The 21,326-nt window shown below is 38.4% G+C and overlaps 1 protein-coding gene across 3 annotated transcripts; it reads right to left on the bottom strand.

The window, feature by feature from the left end:
* Window positions 1–4,108: 4,108 nt before the first annotated feature.
* mapkapk5 (MAPK activated protein kinase 5) lies at window positions 4,109–20,882 on the bottom strand. 3 transcript variants are annotated; one of them, XM_040155999.1, is made up of 14 exons: window positions 19,908–20,882; window positions 17,774–17,847; window positions 14,537–14,612; window positions 11,346–11,443; window positions 11,105–11,213; window positions 10,612–10,701; window positions 10,022–10,117; window positions 9,813–9,893; window positions 9,525–9,712; window positions 8,866–8,986; window positions 8,553–8,683; window positions 8,161–8,276; window positions 7,158–7,262; window positions 4,109–6,169 (listed from the first exon to the last, which is right to left on the bottom strand). In XM_040155999.1, the coding sequence occupies exons 1-14, from the start codon at window positions 19,941–19,943 to the stop codon at window positions 6,075–6,077; spliced, it is 1,416 nt and encodes a 471-aa protein (XP_040011933.1). In that variant the 5' UTR covers window positions 19,944–20,882; the 3' UTR covers window positions 4,109–6,074. The 3 variants fall into 3 exon arrangements, with proteins under 3 accessions (XP_040011933.1, XP_040011934.1, XP_040011935.1); XM_040156000.1 differs by lacking the exons at window positions 17,774–17,847; window positions 19,908–20,882 and adding an exon at window positions 15,683–16,205; XM_040156001.1 differs by lacking the exons at window positions 14,537–14,612; window positions 17,774–17,847; window positions 19,908–20,882 and adding an exon at window positions 12,294–12,340.
* Window positions 20,883–21,326: the final 444 nt, after the last annotated feature.

Below are 21,326 nucleotides of genomic sequence, written 5' to 3'. Positions count from 1 at the left end.
CTTTTTTTCAACTGTAAATCCATTTTTGTTGTATTAATTTGTACAAACACCTCAGCTCTCGGCCCTCTGCATCATAGTGTGAATTTTCAAAGCATTGAATTAATGCGTTTTACAGTCTGCCTGCTTTGCCAAGTGCATTTCCAAACGAAGGAGTTTGTCTTGGAGCATCGGTTGCACACTGTGGGCTGAAGGGGCAGAATATATGCAGTAGTGGAAAAAGGACCAAAGCTCTAAGAAGCACATTCCAAGCCTATAAATTATGTGTCACGCATTTAAACTGGAAATTAAAGTGCCAGCACAGATTAAAAGATCGATCAGGTTTGTGTCAAGTTGTCAAGCTCCACTTAAATTACTGAACCACAGAATCACCTTAAAGGAATTGGAAACACATAATCTCTTGCAGCTTGGCACTCTGTCACAACTAGGAACAATTTATATCTATTTATGTAAATCGGGGAGGCAAAACAACGTGTATTTCAACTTAATATTTCCCCTCAAAATGGGATGTGCTGAGGGACCTAATGAGACCTTTTTCTGTGTTATTTGCTTGGTCAAATTAAGGCTTGATAGGGGGAAAGTATCTGTAAATTGCCATGTATTGCAGTAATTTTCCCACTTTCCCTTCATAGTGTAATGAAAGTTACCTGTTACTTTTTGTGCTGCATGTATTTTGATCTGTGCTATTTCCATTTCCAATATCTATCAGTTCAGTGTAACAAAAAATCTGCCCTGTGTAAAACAGGCTTTACATTATTCTTTCATCTTTCAAGCTCATGATGTTTCGATTTCCATCCTGGGGGCAATTTCTGGTTTTATTGCTGCTTTCCAACAAATTATATTAAAAGATTGCCTGAAATTTGTAAGAGTGTATGTTGGGTTGTGTATCAATGTGAATTTAAGATGATTTTGTTCTAGATTTCTATCTGCTCTGTCTTCAATCTGCAATAAAAAGATTTTTATCTTAAGATGTTATATTGAGTAGACATTTTTCTAAAGGCAGACAATAAATAGAACACATATGGTCAAGAGAAAGATTAAAAATGGTCTTTCAACTGTAAGACTAAATACTGTAGGGATTTAGATTTTTTCCAAATGACAGAAACCATACTGAAGATTATAATTACTCAAAGCTACTCACAGCAAGCCAAATCCTCCTCATTACTAGGTGCAATTGTACAAACCTACCCTTAACAGGATGTGTAGGGTAACACGATTGTGGACTGTATATTAATCAAAGCAGGAAAGCACACTAAAACCCTCCACAAAAAAAAAAAAAAAAAAAAATTCCACAACAAACCAAAAATATGTTCAAAAGTCAAAGAATTCCTTTATTACAAAGTCAGCATGTTGATGGCATTCGAAAGAAGGCAGAATGGGCAAAAAATAGATGTGTTGACAGAAAATACAGCGAGTCCTTTGTGAAGGATTTGGGTACATGCTACATAACTGCCAGGCCAGAGAACAAAGAAACAGACTAGTAAAGCAGAGAAGAGGCTTTCCTTTCCTCAACTTTTCTCCCTGACTCATAAATATAAACAGGAATGACTACGTCAAGTGAAATATATTTCTTCCTCTTTCAATCTCTGTTCGTTGCCCAACCCAAAGCAGCAAGCATTTCTCGAAACTCTCTTTCTATACATATATACATACATATGCACATACATACATACATGCACATACATACATATATGCACATACGCACACATATATATGCACACACGCACACATATATATGCACACACACGCACACATATATACGCACACACAAACACGCACACATACACACATATGCACATGTACATATGCACATATACATACGCACATACACACATATATACACATACATACACACATACACCCACACACCTCGCTGTATTTTGTGTGCACATACAGCAAAGGAAATGGAAGCAACTGGTGTTTATCAAGAGTAGAAGCGCTACTAAACCATTTCTGCATTTCAAGTCATTTTTAATGAGCTGGTACTAAAAAAGACAGGTATTAATCCTCAGTCAGCATCCATGTTGGGAGAGCTTGTATAAAATCAGAAATCTCCTCTCTCTTCACTGGGCAGATAAGAGGGAGGAAGTGACTAGTGGAAACTACTTAATATTTTTGCAATATGTCTAAAGCTGGGTTTACTTGAATGTCAGTCTGAGGGCATCCTGCGGCAGCAACTACTCAACAAGAGGATGCAGGGGAGGGAGGTAGCATCTTCAAAACCAACTGCCCTCTGGGATTTTTTTATGACACTGAGCCAGACTGAGCAGCAAACAGCAGGTAAATGGTGTCTTAGCATGACTGTGTTTCCCTTGGGGTTTTCATTGTTAGGAGTATCAATATCATGATACATGACTTTACAGTACAAAAAATGCTAATAAATACACTGTCCTTCAACAATAATGCTCTCTTGGGTAAAAGAGGAAATAAACTCTGTTATTTGTGGGTGGGGAACACATTAGAGGAGGCAGCTTTGATTCATTGATAGGCCTCCAGAAATACAAAGAAGGTTCAACATAGTGAACCAGACACATGCACACACGCACGCACGCACGCACACACACATAAGCAAACATAAATTAATTACATACTGTCACAAATCAACACAGACAAGGTCAAAGTAAAACAAAACAGCAGCATTTTCTTTTTACAAGGTTCCACTTGTAGTAAGAAGCTATGCTGATTCTATAATACTATGTGCTTGATGTGTTGCACTCAATAATGAATGATCTAACAATAGGTAAAATCAAAGAAAAAACTTGACTTCTGCACATTAATGCAAATAGGGCTGAAACTAACGATTACTTTTTTATTATCGATTGAATTGATTAGTTGTTCAGTCTATAAAAATGTAAGAAAACTGTGAAAAATGTCCACATCGGTTTCTCGTATTCCAAGGTATTGAAGTCTTCAGATATCTTGTTTTGTCTGAACAACAGCCAGGCAAAACATTCAGTTTACTATTGTAGAAGACTAAGGAAATCAGAAAATAGTTTCATTTGAAAAGATGTAAATCAAAACAATTTACCAATTATGAAAACAGTTTCAGATTACTTTTCTGTCGATAGACTAATCAATCAATCAGCTAATCGTGGCAGCTCTAAAAGCAATCATTAGGAATTAGTTATGCTTAATGAATTTGCTTTGTGGCGGAAATAAGAAAATTGATACCACTCATATTCGTCCATTCAATACAAGGCAACAAGTAGTAGCACTTGTAAAGCTCACAAAATAACATTAAATTTTGTTTGTTTAAAAACGACAATTCACAATTTTGCAAGGGCCATGTACCGGACTACTTCCTGGATAGGGCCTGTTGCCAGGCAACATGAAGACACAAGTTGCTATGGACGATTAATAAGTACAACACATAACTAATGTACAACTGTGAATTGTGGTTTTCTCATCTAACTCTTGGCAAGAAATAAGTGAATTTTCCAGATTGTTGAACTATTCCTTTAACATCATCTGTGAAATAAAGGATTATTTTATGACATAAACCAATACATTAATCTCTCTCTTTTTTTTTTGGAAGATTAATTTTTTGGGGGCCAAATATGATGCTACATGAATTTCAACATGGATTTTCAAATCAAATACCTTCATATCCTCACATGAAAAGTAAATCACGGTCAAAAGGACAAATATGAATCACCACTTTCAATGATTCTGAGTTTTCCCATCATCCTGCGATTTATTTCTACTGATGAGAGCAGGAAAGGATGAAGATGCCGCCCCATCAACAAGGCACATTTGAGCGTAAAACTAAGCCATGTAATAATAAGGCCTTTTCAAACACAAGTTATCATTAAGCTTTTAAGGGAGACTGCATGACAAACTGTCATCCAGACAGTCAGTCAAAACGATCTTTCAGAATCATGTTAATAATGATAGCCTTTGCTCAAGTTTTAGTTTTCAAGCCAAACCTAAATAAGAAATACAGACATAAAAAGGAAGGCTTGTACTTTGTCTTGTCAGTTACGAATATATCGTCACTGTCCTGTGTCTCCAAAATGTCAACTTTTCAAGATCTAAGAAAAACAGCACCTTTTTCTTTTTTTTTTTTTAAGCTATAACATAACTATACATTTTTCAGATAATCCAATTAGTTTTCAAATGGTTTATTTATCTTAAGAAGTAGGAAATTATTTTAAATCCAAAATTTCAAAATCACCAGAATTGGAGATGCATGGTTTTCACTGGAAATGACATATTGCACCATTGTTTGCTAATTACTCAGAACAAACACATTTTTTCATTAAGATGAAAAAGATCAAAAACACATGGTTAATGCAGTAATGTTGACATGAAAGTATGTTTACAGAACGTGCACTTTTAGCCTCATTCAAACAACTGAACATGAATCCCTTCTTCTAACCCCTCTTTGAAAAGATCATATCAGATACCCTAACTGGAGCAAAACAGTGCAGGAAAAATTTCTCCCTGGCTAATCAATGATATGATATTAATTACAACTAAAAGGTGAGGATGGGCGAATGGAGGGAGCATTTGCTGGTATTCAGACCGTTTAAATGAAGTAGGTAAGGTCTGTGTTAGACAGCAATACTGAAAAACTGACACTATCTCACTGCCATGTACATGCATGCATTGTGCACATGTGATTAAATTATTCCCCTATTGCACATTCAGTAGCACAGCAAGTATTAGGACACTGAAATCCTAACAGACCTGTTCAAGGATGCTGAAACCTCCTACTGATCTTTTCCATCATAAAGACGTTAACAATATTGCACCAAAAATGTCTGCTGTTTTTTTGCGTGCTCAAGTAGCAAGCGGTCTTGCTTTAAAAGGGCTTAAATATTAACTGACCCTAGTCTAAATTCCAGTAGATACAACTTGTACGTCAAAGCAGCTCAGATTGTGCCATTTCACAGATCAACAACTTTAAACGAAGACTGAACTTAAGACCTTTCAGCATCACATCATACATTTTCAGACACATAAAAAGCCGTTGAAATAATTCACTTCACTTCACTTGGAAGGTACAAACTTCAGAATCTGACAAACAGTATCATCACTTCATGCTTAAGAGCTGAACTGAAAGATTGTGAAACCTGCATGAAACTAGGGTGGGAAAAGTCAGTCTTGACCTTGATAACAGTTTGACAATTAAGTCTTAACTCAAGGTCCACTTACAAGCTTTTTTCCCCCCCAGCTTCCAGCTTTCAACCCCATCTCGAAATCTGAAAAATCTCTATCTTTTATAGAAAGGCAGTGAGACAGTTAAAGTTTAGTGAAAAAGCTAGTAAGTGGACCTGAAGTTAAGATTTGTTTGTCAAAAACACATCAATCTAAATGAGTCTGAAAAGAAAACCCTCCATAGTGTTTATGCATATCCAGTATGCTTAGATCTATTTAGCACAGTCTCTTACCAACTTTATGAAAGGTGTAGTGACAAAATTAACAAATTTGAGGCGGCACTTTTCTATTTCATGATACTTTCTTTTACCTACATTTCCGAACTGCCTTGACCTCTAGATAACAAAAAAGGTCAAGGGGAAGTTGCACAAAAAAACAAAGATAAATATAATTTAAACACAGTCTGAGATTCAGAAAGTGTGTGGAAGAACAAAGTCGCATCGTAGACAGCTTCTCTCGACTTTAGAGCCCACTGCCAGGCTACAAGTAAGTATAAAATAATGGAACTCTTTGTTTAAATAAATAAAATTCTTAGAATGGTTAAAAGAAAAATAAAATAGAATAAAATGAAATAACTGTGATAAAACACGACATCTTGGACAAGCAGCTAATAAAAATTCCCTCCCAGAAAATAATTTCTTTCACTGATTTTTCTCTTCTTTTATCTTTTTTCTTTTTTTGCAAAAATGAAAATATAGGGTTTTTTTCCATGTTCTTTGCAAGTGTCCATTTAAAAAACATTATAGTACCAATGAGTCCTTTTTGAAATATATCTACAGCTGTACAATAGGTTTTGCAAGTGAACTCATGAAAAACAAAAATTATCGCATCATTTTACATAAAAAGCATCTTTACAGATATGGGTTAAAAAGGGTCATAATAAACAATATAAAAAGAAGATAGAAAAACAGCGCTTGCTAATGAGATTCTTGAAGATTCGTCTTTTCTTCAATGGCCTGTTTCACTATTTCAGCCAACTTCAAGCGGTCAACTTTATCAGAGAAGGCTCGTCCTGCAATGAAAAAGCTGGTGGTTAAGGACCTGGTGACGGTAAATAAGTAGATGCACAAACAATTAACGTAAATGAGTTAACAGCCCGTGCCTTTAATTGGAAAAGAAATCAAGGCTGTACTGCTTAACTCATTTTTACACTTCATTCATCTGTCTTATGCTTCCACCATTAACTATTAGGCTTTAACCAAAGAGATTAAAAGAGATCAAAATATGTTGAACATTGTTTTTCTGTTGGTGTTTGGTAGACAATGAATCAATTTTGGTTCTAATAATTATAGCAGTACAATTATTTACATTTTTGATTAATCTGCTGATTAGTTTCTAAATTAATCATTTGGTCTATAAATTGTCACAAAATAAGGCCTTCACAGTTTACAAAGGTGATGTCTTCTAATTGCTTGTTTAGTCCAAAAACCAAAGATATTCAGTGTATTATCTCGTAAGACAGAGAGAAGCAGTAGATCCTCACATCTGAGAAGCTGGAGCTGAGTAATGTTTGGCATTTTTCTTGAAAAATGACTAAAAAGATAATTCAACTGTCATATTAGTTGCTGATTAATCAATTATTCAGCAGAAGATTAATCGACCAATTGTTTCAGCTCCACTGATAATCCATCAGCCCTTGGCCATTTAATGTCCACTATAGTTTGAGCTGCAATGTAACGTTTCATCTTGCATATTTATTTGGTGATATGGATAATTGAGCAACTAATTTTTTTTTTTTTTTTTTTTTTTTGCCAGACAAATGAAGCACAAAGGCCAGATAATTGGGGTCATTACAGATAAATAAATATAAGGGAGCAGAAAAATATCCAGTGGTTATGTTGATGGTGTCAGATGAGTGACAGACGGAAAACGACTTTTTTTTTTCTAGATGTCAAAGCATAAAACAGCTGCTTTGGTTTTAACTGATTAATATGAAAGAGAATAAAAAAAAGTTAAGGAGGCCTTTTGGTGGGATATAGACAAGATGAAATGGTACTGACCGTCCCAGCTCAGCCCATGCAGGCCTTCCCTCAGCAGTTTACAGTCTCTGTTGAACCTCCAGGCTTCATACATCACCTCATTCAGCTTCTCATCCTCGTTCTCTCCTGGACAAACAAAAATATTCACCTCAGAAGCTGCTTTCTTTCTCTCAGAGCTATTTTGCATTGGCAGGAGAACAACTTCAAAATCATGCCTCATACTGTATAAGCTATAATACATATAGCTCATATAGCTTAATTAGAATCCTGGGAAAGGTTCTTCATTATACCTGTTGGACAGTGTTGGAATTACAATCTGATTTTGTTTCGAGTTTCATAACTAATTTGTTTGTTAATGAATTTGTCACTTTTTGGAAAAATCACTATGGGAGGGTGTTTCTTATATTCATTCCAGTCCAAAACTTTGTTTTTGTGGCTGACATAAAAGGAGAAACCTGCTTCACAAAAGGTGTGTGATCTGGAAGGGCGGGAACGTCTTCACTGCATGCTGACTGACACAATGCTCGGCTTTCATGCACAACAGAAATGATGAGAGAGAGGCTGCTGAACTGAATGCGCTGGTCGGAGGTGCTCTCTAGCCACTGAGAATCGCTGATCTGACCCCAAATCCACGCACAATATTTACATATAGGAGCACGCAAAAACCCCACATGACAGCAGCCAATGACTCATGATAAATAAGAAACACCCTGTACACGTCCCGATCAATCATGTTACAGGCAATACTGACAGCAGATAAAGTCAAGCATACTGATCGGGGCACTCTTTACAGCATTAGAAATGCTAATTGTTATTGATCATTAAGCAAACATAACTCCAAGAGAAAATGCAGACAGGCCCTCTGTGCTTTTCTGTATTGCAGCAAATTACACCAGTATACACTGATAATTTGTTCAGTGTACAAAATATGTGCATTTGTAGTTCTTTCTTCAGTAAAATGCTGGTAGAACATCTGTTTTTAGTGCTGTTGGTTAAGATTTCTTAAACACCAGGGTTTACTGACCGGCTTGTGGTAGTATACACTGTGCAATCACATCTCGTAATTTTTCCAGCGCTACATTGGAGTCTTCCCCTCCGTTCTCTGGGTCATGAATGAAGAAACCATCACTGGGCTTGGGGCTGCAACATGGACAACAAAATACATTTCAGACTCAAATTTTGATATGCTATTAAATACAGGGACCCCTAAAGTTCATTATAACAACGACTATAGACTACATGGAGAGCCACTTAGGAGAACAATAACTGAAGAGAATGTGATATTAGTTTATATTTACCAGTGCGATAATATTTTTAAGTGCAATGTTTCTATAATATAGAATACAGAAAAAAACTAAACTGACTTTAAAATGTAAGATGAGAAAAGATGATGAAAAAAGTTAAGAGCAATCATACCCTAGTAGTTTCCGCTTCCTGAGGATTGGGTTGTTGACAGAGTTTAGGGGCTTCAGGCTGACATTCAGATCCTGAATTCTCATGTTGGCCAACTGCTCTGCATGGGCCTGCTGGATACCTGCGACTACCGCCTGGGAGGTAAGAGGACAGACAGTAAGAAGAGGAGGAGGAGGACAGTGTACTGCATTTTAGAACAGGTAAGGTGACTAACTCTCTATAGTGGCCTCTGCTGTTCAGGTCATTTAGGAACAGCAGCATGACCGTACAACACTGGTGCAATGCAAGATTGTGCCACCTTTGACTTCCCACTCACCTTGTCCATCATCATCTGGGCGGAGGGCAGCACGTTGTCGAGGGCCTCGGTGCAGTTGAGCCAAGGGTGAGCCAAGACTCCCTCGATGGTCAGCCTCTCCTCTGGCTTCACCTTCAGCAGCCTGCGGGGATGGGATGAGGAGGGGAGGGAGAGCAAATTATTGGACAGAGAAATGATGAATGAATGAGAGTGTCAGAGGGATGGGATGAATGAAAATTAGGAAGCGGGAGAGAAGGAAGGAGATATGGGAAGAAGCAAGACAAGTGGGGATAATAGGGACAATAACATGCCAGAATAAAATATAAGATGCAAGCAGCATTCTGATATGTTTTTGCACACCAAAAACAAAACAACTTGGATATACATTTTAGCCAGTCAAAACATTACAAGTGAAAAGAACAGAACTACCAACAACATATGCTGTTCAAAATGGATGGAGAAGACAAACACACCATGTGTGCTTCTGTCCCTAATGGGGCAACAAACAGCCATTACTGAGTCAACTAAGGAGTCTGCCCAGGTCTGTCTCAGAAATTTGTTAAACATGTCTCACATACAGTATGTTTAACAAGTGTTTAACCAATGGGTTTAAAGTTTGCCACGTGTGATTCAGCTGTTTCAGTGGAGAGACATAGCAAGGAAAAGGGAAAAGGACTTACTTGCGTACAATGTCCTTGGCCATCTCGGAGATCTGGCTCCACTCATCTTCAGGGAAGTCAAAGCTGCCCGTCATGATCTTCTTCCTCATGTCCTTTGGGATCGTGCGACTGTGGTGCTTGGAGTAGAACGGAGGATAGCCACATAACATTACGTAGATAATCACGCCAAGAGACCACAAGTCGCAGCTCTGGAAAGAGAAAAGGGATATTTATGAATGAAATTTGAGGAACATGGCTTGCAGCAACTACTCTAAGGATGAATGCTTAGTCGGAAGACATGGGTTTCACCTTGTTATAGGTATATGGAGTGGGTGAGGTAGGTATAATTCCAGACTTTTCCTTCTGGTGTCTTCTTTGAGCCTCAAGTACCTGAACAAAAACAGTGGCGGAAGGGATACATCAAGATAACACGAGTTCAATTTTTATTAATGTGTTTTTGATGTCCCTAAACAATCAAGGCACGAGCTCAATTTATGCGCTCTATGTTTGCCCTTTACCTGAGGTGCTACGTAGTAAGGAGTGAACTGAGGGGTCATCAGGTCTCCTTGATCAATTTTGGCAAAGCCAAAGTCACACAACTTCACAGGTGCATCCTGTTGAAAAGACAGAATCACAGAGTGAGAAGCACAAATGTGGAGAGAGTAGAGAAACATATTTTAGTAGCTTCCTGTAAAACGTTTCAATTTGTTTACATCTCAGTGGCTTCACTTAGTTTCACTTGATAGGGTTTCCTTCTATGCGATACATTTGGGATATCAGCGAAAAGTAGAATGGATTCTAAGTCTATCACAGCAACTTCAGATTGGATATTTCCAAATCTTCTACATTATCTTGGCCGCAGTCTGTTAGATATAGCCAAGAAAAATTTCTCCCTTACAGTGTTTCAAAACATAAATCACTGGCTGCAGACTTAAAGTCCAGCAAGGTTTCTATTCCGCTGTAGCATATACTGCATTTTGTGTTCACAATGAATTAGCTCAAAAGCATAAGCAGTGGCATCAGTAGTGGTTCTGGTATACTTTTAAAAATGCAATATTTATGTCTATATTCATTCTCTGTGCAATGCAGTGCAACTCCAGCCACCTACCAGAGAGTTATCCTTGAAGAGCAGGTTCTCTGGCTTCAGGTCACGATGTGCAATATTTAGAGAGTGACAGTGTTCCAAGGCTTGACTGATCTACAGGTGGAAGAGACATCAGACTGAGACATACATACATATATATATACACATACACATACGTGTTTTAAACAGCCTTGATTTGAGGCCAGTGTGTGTTACTTCTGTTGACCATGTGTCTCACTGCTAAACTGCTGCATGAGCTTTTTGATCTCAGCAGGGGGATGTTAATGACATGGAGAGGCTGTGAGACATGCTGTTACCCACAGGAAGAAAATGTTCAACACAAAGACGGACAGAATGACAGAATGATAACCATGCGAAACCACTGATGGATCAACACTGACTTAAATATCTACTGTACAAAATCACATTCAGAGAACTTAAAGAGCCAGCTGTGTTGATTCGTGATATGCTGGAGTGTGTGTTTGTGTGTGCATAGTGTATATGTGTCTTCACCTACCTGTTTAGTGACCTGGCTGGCCATCTTTTCAGTAAAGTGCCTGTGCTGACTGATTCTGTGGAACAGCTCACCACCCTCCATCATCTCCATAACTATCAGAAGCCTTGCTCTGTAAAAAATACAAGAAAGAAGATGTGGATAGTCAGAGGAAAACAGTGAAAGAGAAGAGATGGCTTGTTTAAAAAAAAAAAAAAAGCACAGGATTTTACAAACCAATTCACACACACACAGAGCTCTTTACCTTGGGCTAGACTCATGTGGGAACTGGACACTGTTGGCATAAACCTCCAGGATTTGCACTATGTTCGGATGGTTGGCACACATCATATGGAGACGTACCTGCATGGAACAGAATCAAACATGGTGTATAGAGTAACTCACTTAAATATGTTACATTTTCATTTTAAAATCATGCAAAATAACTGCAACACAGAACAGCATCACAACCTCATTGCAATCATTCACTACAGCAAAGATGACAGAGAACCTAGTGTTTGTGATTTTGTTTCACCTCATTGCTATATGTCAATATCGGTGCCTACATCATCTAGTTTTACCAAGCAGGGGGGTCCCTGTCACACTGTCATGTCTTACTGGGTCATTTGAATGGAACAGGGCTATTGTTAATGTTATTAGTAACACTTGTGCTTTTCCTACTGTGATAAGTCAAAACGTCTGCTGTGAAAAGGGCTTATTCTACCATGACATGACAAGTACTTTTATATCCTAAAAATCAATATATATGGTGGGATAGTAAATTTTGACGCAATATTCTCATAAAGAAAGTCCCGCTCAATGATTTGTGAAATTGCCAAAAATGGCGTAATACAACAAGAGATAATAAAGTGATACCTTAGTAACTATACAGCGAAATTGCTAACAGCCAATGTATTTCTGTGGTTTCACAGTATATAAAGTCCTGGTTGAAATTATTGGCACCCCGGAATTTTAAGTGCTGAATTTAGAATATCTGCAGAAATAAATGAAAATTAACCACTTTTGTATAATCAAAATATTAAATAAAATGTCCAAAGTTACTGAACAACAACAACAACAACAACAACAACAACAACAACAACAAAAGCTTTCATATAGTGAAATAAAATTACAGACATAAAATATACGCTTGACACAATTTTTCGTACCCGTTTGATGAATTTAAAATAAATAAAAAACAAATAAGACTCACCTGTTCTTAATTTTCAGTGTCCACATGACCTGAATTAACCAATGAATGATGGTTTTACTGCATTAAAAGGGGCTGATTGTTTTCAGTTTCTTTTTCACAATAGCGAAGACAAGACAGCTGTCTGAGAGCATCAGAAATGCTGTTATCAAAAAACATAACAATTTCAATGGTTACAAGGCAGTCGCAAAAGATCTTGAAATTCCTGTCTCAACAGTTCGTAATGTTATCAAGAAGTTTCACAGTCATAAAAGTGTTAAGACACTTCCAGGACATGGTGCTAAGAGGAAACTCAATGAGAGACATCTGCAAAGGTTGATGCAGATTGTGGAAAAAACACCACGCATGACATCTAAAGAGCTTCAGGCTGACCGGGAGCAATCTGGAGGTCTGGTGGTTTCAGCCCCTACTATACGCCACACACTAAACCAAGTAGGGCTCCATAGGCGAAGGCCAAGGAGGGCACCACTATTGGAAGAACAAAAGGCAAAAGTAATGTTTGCATAGATATGCCACAGTCTTTCTGGGATAATATTTGTATGGACAGATGAAACCAGTACAGTACAGATCTTTGGGAATGCAGCACATCAGTTTGTTTATAGGCAATGAAATTAAGCCCATAAGGAAAAGAACAGCCTACCTACAGTAAAACATGGCGAAAGTTCTATCGTGCTGTGGGGCAGCTTTGCTGCCTCTGGTATTGGAGGCGTTGAAAGTATCAAAGGAAGGATGAAATCAGAAGATCACCAGGGCATTTTAGAGCAAAATGTGTTATCCAATGTCAGAAAACTAGGTTTGAGACGAAGGTCGTGGGTCTTTCAGCAGGACAATGACCCAAAGCACACATCCAGCAGCACAAAAGAATGGTTGAAAAGGAAAAGATGGACTGTTTTAAAATGGCCAGCAATTAGTCCTGAACTAAAGCCCATTGAAAACCTTGAGAGAGAGCTGAAGTCTGCCACTGCAAAAAGGACTCCTGCAAACTTAAAAGAGCTTGAACGCATAGCAATGGAAGAGTAGCAGAAACTACCAGCAGATACGTGCAAGAAGCCTCTAGGTGGCTACAAGAAACATTTAGAGGCTGCCATTGTTGCCAAAGGCTCTACAACCAAATATTAGTGAAGGGTGCCAATAATTGTGACTGGGGTATATTTTGTGTTTTTATTATTTAACTATTATGCAAGTTTTTTTTTTTTCCTTTTTGTTCAGTAACCTTGGACAATTTATTAAATTATTCTGATTATTCAAATTGGCTTAATTTGCAATTATTTCTGAAGATATTCTAAATTCTGTACTTAAATTCAGGGGTGCAAATAATTTTAACCAGGACTGTACTGTCATATCATCAAACCCTACCACAATGTGTAGAAAGGTAATAACAGAAATTCAATAACCAATATCTAAGCTATGTACATCAATGCTTCTAAAATTTTATTGGCTCCCTTGACCTTTATTGGAAAAGGTCAGGGGAATGTTGAATACCTGGAAACTGAAGGTGGCTTAGTACTTTAGTAAAGGAGCTGTGACACAAGAACTTTAACAGAAATAGATTTTATCTTCATTAAGTCATGCTTGCCATGGCAAGAATCTGCCTTTAGAACTCATAAATAAAACAGATTTTACAAATGGAACTGCAAATTATGCAGGTAACAGTAAGGAAGCTTCTTCCTACTAACTTGTTGCAATGATGCAAAATTATGCAGTGTCAGAGTAAGCAAAGAGACCAAGAGATAGACCAAGACAGTGTTACCTTTATAACCAAACATGTAGACTGAACTAATCCTTATATTGCACACACACAAAACCTCCCCCTATACCCTGATATGAAAAGATGATACAAGTGCCTAAAAAATATATTGTTTAATGGTAATAATCAGTTTGTATTTGCTTGTCAGTGACAGCTTTCCCCATTCAGCACCAAGAGCTTGTGTGAAACAAGTCTGTGTTTCTTGTTTTGACTGCATGTCTCACAGCTTAACTGCGGTATAAGCCGCTAGATCAAAACAGAAGGCTGCAAATGACGTGGAGAGGCTGCTAGACAAACTGCTCACCGCAGGAAGACAATGCTACGGACAAAGAGGCCCATTAAAACAGACAGTAGAAGCGCAGGAGACAGATTGACAAGTTAAGAAAAGCAGGAATTAATAAAGCCTGATAATAAGCAGGCAGACAGAGCAAAGCATATTGATATGGACAAAGACAACAAACAACAGGCACTGATCACAACCAACAGTGTTTCCTCTAACCTCATTTCTGGCCTTGGGGCGATCAATGAGGATCTTCAGGGCCAGGCGTTCCTGAGTTGACTTCTTCACACAAACTCTGAACAGGAAGGAAACAAGTGTCAACAAACACGTCGCTAAAAATGATAACCCGAATTGTCACCAATGTAATCATGTACAGGATCAATAAGGTGGTTTCTGTACTGTGACAAGTGAAAAACAATTACCTTGTCATGTGTTTTAAATAAAAAAATAAAAAATACCAGACAGCCTCTGTGTTTTTATGACTGCATCATTCCATCAAATGCAAATTATCTGGTTGTGTTGTGCATTATTTTATACACATTTAAAAAAAAATTTGGTATTAATTTCTACCCACAGACTAAGGAAACCAGGAAATTTGAGTGGCTTCTCCCATTTGAGAAGCCACTACTGGGGAATATTCTGCCTTTTACTTAAAAATGACTCTATTAGTTTTTCATTGTAGTCACAGATTCATCTTCTGTTGGTCAGCTAATGTGTTAATAAACTAATCATTTCAGCTCCAGTGGGTGTGAAAAATGTTTAGCTGCACAGCATGAGTTTGTAAGACTTGTGTAGGGGTCCATTACTAATTTTATTTAAATTTCTTTAAGGTTTATTGCCAGTTTCTGCGTTCTTGAATGTTATTTTACAGCTGATACACATTTGCACCCTTCTTAAAGTCTGGGTAATATGTGCTGTGAAGTTAAATTTATCCTAATATAAAACACAGAGACGAGACAGCAGCTGACTATATGGAATTCAGAAATGTATTTTGTCAACATCAGAGTTTATTATGGGAAATATGAATCGTGCCTGCATCTTTGTAATGAGAGTAAAACCAAAGAGAATCATCTGTGGATGTGGTATATATAAGGTTGAAATAAATTGAAAATCCCCGGCAATGGTTTTCTTCAAACTACACTTTAGGGTTGAAACAGTACACAGTTGAACTACAGACTGTGGATATACATTTCATTTCCTGAAAACCCCATTAACTCCTGTCCCCCTCCTCTAATCAGCAAGGACTCAAATATTCACTTTAAACAGCAACCTCTGGCCCTTAAACTCAGATTACACTATTAAAGCATTACTGTGAGAAACATTCTGCTTCGGCCAAAGTTCACTCCACTGGAAAGCAATACCTACCTAATGAATCACTGCTAGACAGAGGGGGCTGGTACACTAAAAGACACGAATGTGTTATGGGACAGAAAGAGGTGAGCATAGGGGTGAATAAGAATCAAAAAACGATTCATACTAAACAAAAGTCTCCATGAAGGAGAGTGAAAAAGAGTCAAAAAAAAAATAAAGAAACAGGGTGAGTAAGAGTTGCCCAAAAAGAAACAAGAGCATGTATCACAGAGTTTAAGAGTAGGTCTACATGGAGGGCTGAAGAGTCAGTTCCTCAGTAATTCTTGTCATTTGACGCCAAAACTATACACATTATGAAATAACAGGTTGCTCATCGCTGATCCAGACCTGTGACAGCTTCAAATTGCAGAATGGTCAGGAAGAATGAGTAACAGACATTGATATATCACAGCTGGAATCAGCAGGGCAGTCAGACTTGCACAGAAGAAACTGCACATAGTATACATGGGCTTAGAAAGCTGTTGGTGCAGCCACTGCCTCTCTCTAATGTTTTGCAGTAACTGAATCTCAAGACAAATTGTAGTTATTTATAAGAGATTATACCAGTGATAGCTGAGGTGAGGGAGGGGAATACTGATGCACACAGGCAGTTTAAAAAAAAAAAGAGAAAACAGATGTACTCATCGGTGGCCAATGTCTGTGTATGACAGAAATATTGCAAACAACACTGGTGTTAACAGGTGTTGATTCAGCGTGCAGCTCGATGCAGAGTTTTCGAGCGTGATGGCAACTTCAGTCTGTCCTCCAGATTCAGCACATAACTTTATGAAGTGCATAATGGTTTAAATGTAAAAAGGCTCCAGTCATCGCTGCTTATTGTTAGTATTTCAGAAATATCTGCTTTCCTGTGATATATTACTCCTCATGCCTTAGAGTAGAAATGATTGAAGAGGAGAATGCAGAGGGAAATGCACAGATAAAGAAAACTGCTGAGGTTTATCGTTGATCCCTCCTGCATTCACGAGCAATCACCATTCAATCTGAGCGCAGCTTCTCAAAAGACAGTTACTTGCTTTGCACAAAGTTAAATCTATAGTGTGTGGTCTAAAACCTGCCAGATCAAAAGAATCAGACATAAGAAGACACTAGAAGACTTTAAAAAACAGGCCAAGATAAGTCCACTCGAACGGTTTGTGTTGGATTCAAGCCTCAGATGCTGCAGTTACATGGACTGTGTCTGAGGCAACTCAGCCACCACCACCAACAACAAAAATGGTCACAAAAACATCTCCATATTTAGCCTTGTGTTGTGACATTGTTACACACCAGTAGTTGGTCCAGTCTGTTCAAGCCCGGTCAAGTGACAAGAATCTAGCCCTTTCATATTCTCAATGTGTGTTAATGTGTCAAGCATAAGATCAAACTGTGCTGGTGAATTGATGCCACAGTGAACATGACGCAATAAACCCCACAAGAGGCGTAGTAAAAGGCAAACATCAGAAACATGTAGAAAGGTTTTTTGGCAGCAGACAGAAAGTTCGTCTATTCGACAGCTCAGTTAGCAAATAATCTACGTCTGATCTGACATCACGCTTGAATCATGCAGTTGGTTTGCCAAAAGTGTGGCTGCAACCACATCTCATGCATTTTACAGCAGCGTTCACAACAGGGGTTTAATTATGCACTGCAAGGGCTGGACAATATATTTTTATCTCTCTTTGATCCTATCATGGGATTTTAGAATATGCTGAGTCACAATACACTATCTTCACAGCTAAACAAAGTAGCAATCTGAGTGATCCTGGCTCTCCTCTCACAGCTGGGCTTAACCAAGCATGCCCCATTTCTCCCTGTATGATTTCTGCAATCCTAGACAATGCCAGTCCAAAAATGATGGCTCCAATAAGATTACCCATTTCCCAACAACTGATTTCTCAATCACAAACAGATACTATGATGATGTCTCCTGGTCATGTAATACAATTCATCCTGGTCCTAGTTCTAATAAAAAACATTTTGTTCCGAGTTATGTCTATGGAATAATGGCCTGGCAGCAACAGCTTAACATCAGCACAAACATAGTTAAATCAGTAGAAAAGATAATATTTAGAGAGTGGAGAAAGACAAACTCTCTCTCACAGTCACCTGACAGGTCCACTGATGCCGGCTCCCAACTTCTGTGTCCAGTTAATGTTGTACTCATCCAGAATGGATGTCTCCTGTCGGGAAAAGGAAACCACACAAACAACATATCAAATGTTTGGAGAAAAAAAAAAAAAAGAGACAAACTTGTGTGCAGAACTGTAATGTGTTATAAATCTAGGATTAAGTTTGTGGATCCCTTTTACTTTTCACAGTTATCATCATCGTTTACATCATGCGGCACAATCAACAGCAAAAACAAACAAACAAACAAAAAAAAACATACTGTACAAGATAGACCACTCCCAATCATCCCAATGATAGACTGCTGTTTATCATAATATAGACTTTCCACATGATTTTTAAACAACATTCACATGATATACTTACAGAAGACTTTGGCAGATTTTTACTGACATTCCACTGAGTAAGAGTGCTAAGCATTTACCCATTGTCTTAGCACTGGGCTGTGTAATAGCTATCTTATTCATTATCAGTTGCCTGAATTCACAATAGTGCTAATCCTTCACACAGATTATTCTTGAAAAAAAAACAAACAAAAAAAACAGCTTGGCTGCTATAAAATGTGTACATGTGGGTTAAGCTCAGTCACAGCTGCTTGTAAAAAGATTATAAGAGAAGAGAGATGGGATGCTATCCTGGAAGAAGGGAGATAAAAAGTTGAAAATTATTGGAATGGCATTGTTACAATCAGACTTGTGCTGGATTTAAATATATTGCTTTGTCATTATTTTCAGCTTTTTGTGAGGTATTTACACAAAGATTGTTAAGTGACCCATCCTCTGTTTATACTTTTAAGTTACAAAACCTCAAACTTGAGATCAGAAAATGATTAAAATAGCCCTTTTGCTGCTTTCTTGAGAATATATTGGCCTTGGCCTGCACAATACATTTAATCATAAGCCACTGCCAACAGTTGGAATGATGTCTCCTCCCTACCGCTCTCCTTACCAGCCCAATCTGCTCTCTGCAAACACAAAGTGGCTGATTATAATCAGGACTCATGATAAATACACAACACGGTACAAGGGGCTGGTTTTTACTAAACAACTGTCTCTGTCCCATAAGCTTCATATATTTAAAGGATCTGACTTCCCTTCACCCAGCACTATATCGGGTCTAACAAGGCAGATTATCAATTGGCTCTATTAAGTCTAGGTTTTCCAATCCAGCTATGAGCAAATTCACATGGAAGAGGTAGGGTTTGTAAATACAAACCAACCACATGCACTGTCAGGAACAGTGTATTTATTACAAGACACAATGTAATTTGATTCACGTGAAGCAATCAGGTTAGGCAAAAACTAAGCAGGCTGTTTAACCACTTTGTTTCAATCATCTGAACTGAACCTGTTCTGGAGAAAGTTTGCAGTGCAATGTAGGTCACCATAATGATTTCTCGGTTATCAACATGCCAGGATCTGGCCACCAGAGAGCCTGGGTTAAGCTCACAGATAGCTAGCTAAACCACTAATCCCTTTTCATGATAATGGCCCCAGTGGACACCAAGTGTATGTTCAAGTTCCAAAATACCACTTCTTTCCAAACTATGAAAGCTGGGGCCAGGGCCACTTGAGATCACATTTAACTGCATAGATGGCCGGGCAGTGACACACTGAGGGGAGCAGGCCAGGAATGAGTCCCAGAGTCAGGCTGGATGGAAATGTTGCCAGTTAATGACCCTGCTGGATGGATCCAAGCTCGACAGTAACATTTATCATGGGTGAAACTTTCCACGACACGGTTTTCGTGATTTCCATCACTACTATTTGTAAGCTACGCGAAAACTAAACGGATGCAATGTCGAGTTTACTATTTAGTGCGGCCTTCATTGGAATCATTATTAAAGGAAAATCTAGCTAGGATCACGTCTACAGAAGTAACACCATTCCAAATATTAAAAAAATTTACTAAGTAAAATCAGCCTCCATAATACTCTCCAGTCCCATCCATTAAGAGACACTAACATTTCCACCATCAATATAAATTATTGCTTCTTCACTTGTTTAATTTGAACTTCCTCAAATTAAGACCAAAACTGATTCCTACTACAAAAGTGAAAATGATTACAATGTCTACTTGTATGAAGATTCAGATTTAATTATGTTAAAATTACCTTGATGAACTTGTCTGCGTTGTTATCCTCCGACATTGTGTCCTGCTCAAGACAGATGAAGTCTGCCCCGCCAATCTCAGACAGCTGACAGTGGAAACAATGCGTTTTTATCTGACCTTTACAAAGTTTTGGTCTTGCAACCCTGGGCTGGACCAAGGCTTGTTATGTTACTACTGGTGACAGGAAAAGGCCATTAGTGATGCTCGGCCACTGATCAGCCAAAGACCCGAAGCCCACCAGCTGGTACGATATAACGTTAGATCAGGCCAGCTCGGCTCACAACCTCGGGGTACGACTCGCTCTTCCAGTCGTCTTAAATTCACTGTAGTGACCATGTAGAGCGCCAAACTCCGAGCAATGTGACCAGAAAAGCCGAAGACAAGTCCAACGTGGACTAACCCACCACTTTTGGAGGGGCACCGTGCTTGGGAAATGAAGTGTATTTTTAACCAGCGCAATGTGAGCAGTGCTCTGATAACGCTGCGAACGCACCGGATGCCAGCTAAATTGCTAGCAAGCAAGCTGGTTCCACGGCCAGTGTAGATGATTACACAACAAAGGCAATCTTTAAAAGATAAGCTAGGGCAGAGATACTATCTCAAAAATCACCGGTATTATCCTCGGTGAAAGCTGGGTTGATCTGTCACAGCGAGCACACCGTGTTCCCAAAAGCAGAGCAGCAGCCTATTATGTCGTCGAGCCGTGTCTGGTTATGCGCTAGCGAGCTAGCTCAGCTGGCAAGTTAGTTTCTCAGCTCTGCTCAAAGCCACGGGTATTAACATTCTTCCACAAGAAAGTACAGCAAAGATCCACGCTCGTAAGGAACAATAACACTATCTAAGTGATGGAAAGCGTTAAAAAAGAATGTTTTCAAAGGTGGCCAAGGAGAGACACGCATCTATGGACTATTTTGCTAATCCCATGGCTTCTTGTCAGAGGGGATACACAACCCGAGTCGGCACTACGCAATAGCAGTACGTGGAGAACGCCTGATGAAAATCATTCACACTTTTAGTAAATTCAGACAAAATGTGGATGTATATAATTGTTATAACAATACTTACGTATTTGTTACACGTATTAAGCGTAGCGTGATCGGTTTGTGCATTTTAAATCATAACTGTTTATAATTTCGATCAAACAAGTTTGGAATGGACAGACTCTAATGGGTCCTCATAAGGTCCCACTTTTCAGAGACGAGGGTTAAAATAATAATATCTGAAGACAAAATATTCAGGACACAGTTTGCAAAGGATAACACTCTTTTAATCGTGACATCCTTCAACCTGGTCACCATTTTTTGTTACCTCCCACTGTTTTTCTGTTAGTGAACCAATGACTGTATATAAAGATCACATCTTTTTGCAATACTTTTTATACAGTCATTGTAGTGAAAACTTGACCAACGTATCTAAACAG

Source organism: Xiphias gladius, chromosome 19 (assembly GCF_016859285.1).
Source record: "Xiphias gladius isolate SHS-SW01 ecotype Sanya breed wild chromosome 19, ASM1685928v1, whole genome shotgun sequence".
Classification (NCBI taxonomy): Eukaryota; Metazoa; Chordata; class Actinopteri; order Istiophoriformes; family Xiphiidae; genus Xiphias; species Xiphias gladius.
Note: the sequence above shows the minus strand (reverse complement) of the source record. Positions and strands in the feature narration are given on the sequence as shown.